This window comes from Zea mays, chromosome 7, assembly GCF_902167145.1.
Source record: "Zea mays cultivar B73 chromosome 7, Zm-B73-REFERENCE-NAM-5.0, whole genome shotgun sequence".
Classification (NCBI taxonomy): domain Eukaryota; kingdom Viridiplantae; phylum Streptophyta; class Magnoliopsida; order Poales; family Poaceae; genus Zea; species Zea mays.
In genome coordinates, this window is record NC_050102.1 from 138,972,988 (window position 1) to 138,980,919 (window position 7,932).

General features: G+C 54.5%; 1 protein-coding gene across 2 annotated transcripts; it reads right to left on the bottom strand.

Moving 5' to 3' along the window:
* Positions 1-5,362: 5,362 nt before the first annotated feature.
* On the bottom strand, positions 5,363-7,606 carry LOC100193770 (uncharacterized). 2 transcript variants are annotated; one of them, NM_001358879.1, is made up of 6 exons: positions 7,334-7,539; positions 7,026-7,195; positions 6,581-6,769; positions 6,290-6,452; positions 5,968-6,160; positions 5,363-5,897 (listed from the first exon to the last, which is right to left on the bottom strand). In NM_001358879.1, the coding sequence occupies exons 1-6, from the start codon at positions 7,473-7,475 to the stop codon at positions 5,717-5,719; spliced, it is 1,038 nt and encodes a 345-aa protein (NP_001345808.1). In that variant the 5' UTR covers positions 7,476-7,539; the 3' UTR covers positions 5,363-5,716. The 2 variants fall into 2 exon arrangements, with proteins under 2 accessions (NP_001345808.1, XP_008650923.1); XM_008652701.3 differs by having other exon boundaries at positions 5,365-5,897; positions 5,998-6,160; positions 7,334-7,606.
* Positions 7,607-7,932: the final 326 nt, after the last annotated feature.

Below are 7,932 nucleotides of genomic sequence, written 5' to 3' on the forward strand. Positions count from 1 at the left end.
GCCCTAGGCACCCGAGGGACGGACTGCCCAGACGTAGCCACGACGACCTGAGGATCGCCCTCCTGCGCAATCGGCATAGGCAACGGTTCTCGGGGAATAGGCAGCTCGGCCTGACTCCCCGAGGTCACCTCAACCACCTCAGACGAGGGGTCAAGTACCCTCTCGGTCTGCCCCCGCTCTTCGGACCGGGACCCCGACGTCCCGGCCCCGGATACCGATGGCACCAGCCCGCTCGGGGGCTGGCTTGACGATCCCTAGCCCAGCCCGAGATCCGGGCTGAGGCCGAGACGGGCAGCCATGTCGTCGTCTTCATCATCGTCTTCATCGTCGTCGTCATCGTCAGACGGACACAAGAAGAAAGAAGGAGCGGACACTCACCAGGGACACACACCCGTGATCGGGACGCATCAAGAGCTGGGAGAGGGCGCCGGCGTCCGGCTTCCCCAAAGTGACGGCTACCCGCCTGTGGAGGTCGTCGACGGAAAGGGGATCCGAGGACATCCACAAACCCTCCAAGTCGACCCCCGGCGTCATCTCCCAAAGCGGCAGCCGCCGCTCCGTCAAAGGGAGCACCCTCCGGCGATGAATGGCGGCAACCACCCCCGCGGCGGTGAGCCCTCCTTTCCGTAGCTCCTCCAAGGCCTTCAGAAGGGGCTGGAGATTCTTTTGTCTGTCGCGCGGGGTCCCGTAGCGCCAGTTATCGGCGGCGGCGGTCACCACTCGCGGAGAAAACGACGGGAGCCTCCCGTCGTCATTTCGGAGATAGAACCACCGGCGCTGCCACCCTTTGTTCGAAGACGCGAGGACGGCGGGGATGTACTGCAGCGCCCGCGCCTGCCTCAGCTGGAGGATGCAGCCACCGGCCCGCACCGCCATGCGGACCCTTCTTTCCCTCGTCGGCGAGGCAAAAAGCTCCGCAGAGAAGAGATGGGTCCACAGGTCCCAGTGAGGATCAATCCCCAAGTATCCTTCACAAACCGCCGCAAAGATGGCGGCTTGCGAGATGGAGTTGGGACTGAGGTTGTGCAGCTCCACCCCGTAGACATGCAGAATCGCCCGCATAAAACGGCTTGCCGGCACTCCGAACCCCCGCTCGTGAAAGGAGACGAAGCTCACGACATACCCCGGCGGCGGGGACGGGGCGGCTCCGCTCGAAGGGGCCATCCACTCTGGCTGCGAGTCACCAGAGAGAGGGCGAAGCAAACAATCAGCAACAAGGGCCTCCAGGTCATCCGCCGTGACGGTGGAGAAAGGCCACGGATCGCGCGGCGGAACAATGGTCACCCGGTCGGCCATCACCAAGCAGAAGAGGTGGCGGCGGAAGGAACTAGGTGTGCGGTTTCCTTTCTCTGGCTATTCCCTCAGGTTGCGAAAACCTAAGTGGGAGGCGAGCAGCTGAGTAAAGAACCGTCACCAGCCCCTCTCCCGAATATATAAAGGCCCAGGCGAGACCCATTCAACACTTCGCCCGAACCTGCCGCAAGATTCAAAACTCAAAGCGAGACGCCCGTTCCTCGAACGGCTCGCGCACGCGCAACGGCCGCCCCGTGAACCACTCGTCCCGTCGCATTAACTCTGCGGCAGGACGGGCGACACCTTTGGCGGGCGAAGCAGGCGATGCTTCACCTCCGCCATAATGACCGCGTCAAAAAAGGTGCGCCATGTCATTCGATTTCGTATCCTTTTCCTCTTCCTCTTTCTCTCTCTTACGACAGGGACCGGGAAAGGGGATACCCCGAAAGGGATCCTTCTCCGCGAAGGAAACGGGCCCCGAGCCCCCCTACTGATTAGAGGTTCGAAGGTTGGCCCCTCGGAAGGGTTCAACTGCCGCCTCAGAGCACTCGGGCTCCACGCCCACTACTGGTCAGAGGTTCGAAGGTCGGCCCCTCGAAAAGGTTCAACGGCCGCCTCAGGCCACTTGTGCTCCGCTCCCATTACTGATCAGGGGTTCGTAGGCTGGCCCCCGAAGGGTTCGACAGCCGCTCAGACACAGAGCGAGGGATGACCCTGGGTACGTTCGATACATAACCAAGGCTCGGGCTACGCTCCCGAGGTACCCTAGGACATTTCCGAGACCAACGGGATTGATTTTGTAACGGAATCCCACCAGAGGGAGGCATCGAGCCCTCGGACCCCGTCAAAAGGGGACCGGGTCCGGCAAATCACCCGCAGGTACTTTTGGAGCGCGCCTCCGGGCCACTAGCCGACCCCTAACAAATGGGGCACGGGCGTCCACTCGGATTACCCGTTAGCAACTCACTGGAGACACCATGTTCGGCGCCCTCCGAGGGCAACATGGCGCTTTCCCCCCTCCTCCTTGCGGAAAGGCGACACAGGGGCGTATGTAAAAAAAGTCGAGTCTGTCCTTGACCGTCCTCTCGCTCTGTGCGGGAGCTCAGGGGCTGCTCTCGCAAACCCGGCTCCGGCCAAACCGTTGACAACGTCAACATACCAGCCCGAGAACTTGGGACACGACTGTGCACCCGGGCTACGGCCAGTTCGCATGAGGGAACAACCAGACCGGCCGAAGCATCGTGAAACACATTAAGACCTCGAAGGAGTCAAACCACTCCTCCGAGGCCTCGGGGGCTACACCCAGCGGGTGCGCTCGCGCGCACCCACCGGAACGAAACGCAACCGAGAAAGGCTGGTCCCCTTGCAAAAAAGTGCGACAAAAGCCTCCAAGCGAGTATTAACACTCCCTTTGAGGCTCGGGGGCTACTGTCGGGGACCATAATTAGGGGTACCCCCAAGAATCCTAATCTCAGCTGGTAACCCCCATCAGCACAAAGCTGCAAAGGCCTGATGGGTGCGATTAAGTCAAGGCTCGGTCCACTCAAGGGACACGATCTCGCCTCGCCCGAGCCCAGCCTCGGGCAAGGGCAACCGACCCCGGAGGATTCATGTCTCGCCCGAGGGCCCCCTCAAGCAACGGACACACCTTCGGCTCGCCCGAGGCCCAGTCTTCGCCAAGAAGCAACCTTGGCCGGATCGCCACACCGACCGACCGTATCGCAGTAGCATTTAATGCAAAGGTGGCCTGACACCATATCCTGACGCACACCTTTCAGTCGACTGAGCCGAAGTGACCGCAGTCACTTCGCCGCTCCACTGACCAGCCTGACAAGAAGACAGCGCCGCCCACGTCGCTCCGACTGTTGTGCCACTCGACAGAGTGAGGCTGACAGCGGCCAAGTCCGGCCTCGGGCGCCATAGGAAGCTCTGCCTCGCCCAACCCCAGGGCTCGGACTCGGGCTCGGCCCCGGAAGATGACGAACTCCGCCTCGCTCGACCCCAGGGCTCGGACTCAGGCTCGGCCCCGGAAGACGACGAACTCCGCCTCGCCCGACCCCAGGGCTCGGACTCGGCCTCGGCCCCAGAAGACGACGAACTCCGCCTCGCCCGACCCCAGGGCTCGGACTCGGCCTCGGCCCCGGAAGACGACGAACTCCACCTCGCCCGACCCCAGGGCTCGGACTCGGCCTCGGCCCCGGAAGACGACGGTCTCCGCCTCGCCCGACCCGGGGCTCGGACTCGACCTCGACCATGGAAGACAGACTCGACCTCGACCTCAGAGGAGCCTCCGCCTCGCCCGACCCAGGGCTCGGACCGACCACGTCACAAGGGGGGCCATCATTACCCTACCCCTAGCTAGCTCAGGCTACAGGGAACAAGACCGGCGTCCCATCTGGCTCGCCCCGGTAAACAAGTAATGATGGCGCCATGCGTGCTCCGTGACGACGGCGGCTCTCAGCCCCTTACGGAAGCAAGGAGACGTCAGCAAGGACTCGACAGCCCCGACAGCTGTCCTTCCGCAAGGCTCCAGCGCTCCTCCGACTGCCACGACATCACATGAACAGGGTGCCAAAACCTCTCCGGCTGCCACGACGGCATGTACTTAGGGCACTAGCTCCTCTCTGCTAGACACGTTAGCATCCTGCTACATCTCCTATTGTACACCTGGGCCCTCTCCTTACGCCTATAAAAGGAAGGTCCAGGGCACTCGTGCGAGAAGGTTGGCCGCACGGAGAGGACGGGACGGCGCGTGCAAGCCTCTCGCTCCCTCCCACGCGGACGCTTGTAACCCCCTACTGCAAGCGCACCCGACCTGGGCGCGGGACAACACGAAGGCCGCGGGTTTCCCCTTTACGCCTGTCTCCCTCTGGTTTCCCCCCTTCGCGCTCCGTCTCGCGCCGACCCATCTGGGCTGGGGCACGCGGCGACAATTTACTCGTCGGTCCAGGGACCCCCCCGGGTCGAAACGCCGACAACATGTATCCAAAACCAACTCCTAGAAGATAGGTTTCTGTAGCACAGCCCAGATACGGAGCCAGCGAATAGGCATGTATAGAGTCTGCAAAGGATTAGTCACATTTTTTCTGTTTAAACACAATATCATTTCCAAGACGCCAAATAGTCCAACATATTGATGCTGCCCCTAACAAAGCTAGCGGTTTCAAAACCTTATTAATTCCTCATAGCCAAGAATCAAACATATTCAGTGGATAAAGATTTGTAGGCACGTGCACTATATTCCACGTCATCCGCGCAACCTGGCACTCGAAGAAGATATGCTTAATTGTCTCATCATTGTGACAAAAGCAACATTTCATGCTGCCATTCCAATTTTGTTTCGTGAGATTATCCTTCGTAAGTATTACGCCGTGCCGTAAATACCAAAAGGAATATCTTGATTTTTAGAGGGGCTTTAAGTTTCCATAACCTTTTGTGAGGTTAGGTACAGGCAACTCTTCAAATGAAGATCGGTATGCCATCTTAACTTCTACTGCTGCCAATGGTGTTTACTTGCATTCGTTCATTGTTGCTATGTGTAAAAATGAGGCATCATGTTTGGTTATTATAGATAAGTGACGAGTTTCTACTACGTTGTGTTCTGGGGCTGTCAGTCTAGAGTTTACTCTAACTGGCCAGATAGTTAGGGCCAAGTTCATAGCTTTTCTGGTGCTCGTTATTGCAAGTACAACTTTTATTAAAATGCAATTGATGCCTTCGACTTAAAAACCAACTCAAATCCCCTTTTGCATGCTGGTGAAAACCTATGTGCTGAGAAAGCACCACCTGTTGTGCTCTCATTCTCATACAAGAATGTTTTGGTTATTCTCCTCTGCTTCATGTGAAAGAAGCTTAGCATGTGTACTTGTTGTTTGTTGTACATGTGATGATTAGGGTTGCATTAGTTGCAACAGCATTTGTTGTAGACTAATTATTAACTACATTAATCTTTCCTAGAGTTAAAAACTGCTTCAGTAGCAGCTGTTGAACTGTCCGTGTTTTGGTATGAATGGATAGGTTCTATTCTACCCACTGCTATCCATGCAAAAAAAGGCTCTTGGCGCTCGTTGCTGAAATTGTAGTATTGAGCTCAATACATAGGTACGTATTGAGGTGCTTAAGCTAATTTACACCTAATCCAGCTCAACAAGTGGATTGGGTTAATACTAGATTACCTAAATAAAGCTTTATTGGGAAACGAACAGGATCCTGGCCTAGCCATACCTAGCTGGTCTAGGGCAATCAAACAGAACCTGCATCTTCCTTGCCGCGGGATTAAAAAAAAAACAGCGATAAATGACGGATCTATCAGAGCTTGCTTTCCAGCGAGCTATTTATTTTAGAGAGCCTCCAAATCAAAGTTTTTGTGTAAATTTTACGGATTCCGTTGGAGTTGCTCTTACACTACTGACGTTATTGTAAACTAGATTATGTTGTACAGGGGAGGAAAACGGAATCCCTCCACGTCCTCGAGAAACCCAGCATGCTGGCAGAACTCAACGGTTTCCGCAATTGTTTCCTTCAGCGGCCTGACCTTCCATCCCAGTTTCTTGAGCTTGTCGGACGTCATTGGAGCTGGGTGCTCCATGTCGTAGATGCTCTCCCTACCATTCCCAACTAGCTTCAGTATATGATGAAACGTACAAGAGAAATGGTTAGGTAAGTAAAGTTTACTTGCTAATGAAAGGGTAATCATCAGGGTACATCGTCTTCAGCAGCTCCAGCAGGTCACGCGCGCTGATGAAATGAGGAGCGCAGATGTGCCTGCCGGAGGCTTGTGGTGTCTCGTACACAAGCAGGAGAGCATCGGCAGTGTCCCTGACGTCGACGATGTGCCAAAGCTTGTCCCTCATTCGATCAGGTCCTCCTACATGAACATGAAAAAGGCAAATATAGGACGATCAAGTCAGAGCAATAACACAATCGGCTGTAAGGGGAATTATAAAAAGAAGACATGAATTCAGCGCATTTTGTTTGGTGATGCGTGACAGAAAACCTTTCAGGAAGTAGACGAGGAACTGGCAGCTCGTGTTGAGCGTCGGCTGCAGAAGAGGGCCAAAGACCACAGCTGGATTGACCGTCACAACATCCAGCCCGGTCTGCTTCGCGTATTCAAGTGCGGCCTCTTCTGACGAGATCTTGGCGACAGAATACCAGTTCTGCAATTAAACAGGGCGAAGTGACGAACTCATATTTGGAAGTATGGAACTTATTTTGAAACCAGGTCTTTGGTCTGTCCAGGCTCTCCCTGTTTTCGTTACTGCCGCTGGTTTACAGTTCCGGTTACCTCTTCGTTCCTGCAGAACTCTTTATCTGACCAGCAGTTCTCATCTTTGATCTTGTCTCTGGGCCAGTCTTTCGGGTTGATCTCAACGGCAACCATGGATGAAACGACGACCACTCGACGAGCATTTGCAGCAGACGCAGCCTTGAGTGCGTTTATGGTGCCGGTAACAGCAGGACCCAGCATCTCTCGCTGAAAAGTTGTGCACATCATGATATTGGACCACAAAGTGAGATAAATATAGCACAAATTAAAGCTGCCACAAAGAAGTTGGAGTCTGCATTGCTTTGTACGATTAGCATTCATATCTTTTTTTTTCTCAGCATGTTTCATAATCTTTAATTTTTTTTTGTGGGCAAACAGATGTTTAATTGATGACGAAGAACTGACTTTGAGCCCAATTATTTGTGATTAAAAGTAAACGAATGTTACAGAAAAAAAAACTTGCCTCTGGATCGGTGATCTTCCCTGAAGGCACAGGAGTGGCGACATGAAAGACTCCCTGGCACCCTGCGACTGCACCCGCCATAGCGTCGTAGTCAAGGACATCAGCCTTGAAAAGCTTGAGGTTTTCGGAAGCATTCTCTAACCGCTTCAGATGAGCGGTTTTATTGTCACCTGAAACACACAGGTACGACGACACTGTCGATGCTGTCTGGATAGTTTTCAATTCATTTCAACTGCAAGCTGTCTCCGTAGTGCACAAAAACGAGCTGCCAAGTACGACGGAGTTTTGTTTTTGGTTACAGTACGTACTGAGGTCGCGGACGGTGCCGTGGACGGTGTAGCCACGGGAGAGGAGGAGCTTGACGAGCCACGAGGCGATGTACCCGCCGGCGCCCGTCACGCACGCCGTCTCCGCGCTCCCGGCGGCCTCCTCTGTGCGTCCGGTGGACATGGCCACCGTTCAGCTTCAGCACATCTCTTATCGTCCGCTGCTGCTCGTGTGAGGTGTGCCTGTGAGGAGGCGTGGTAATGGATTACGGTTCGAATCTATAGAAAAATCTAGTAAACAATATGTAGGAAAATAATTGAAGTCCATTTCCTACCCAGTATAATATAGAATATATTTAAAGTCCGTTATAAAAGGACAGGGTTCAAATCGTATCCCGTCGCGTTGCATGAGCACGACGCGTCGCCTAGGGAGTGGCGGTTTTACCATGCGGACAGAGGATGACGGGAGAAAAATCCATGTGATGTCGTTTTCAGATAACGTCGCTGGTGATGATTGTGTTTTCTTTCAAATCCGTTTGTACAACTGTTATCTCGTCAAAGGGTGAACATTGGATGGATATGAACCACGTCAGCTTGCATTATTTATACCTTAAACTAGCCAGGTACCCTATTATACTACG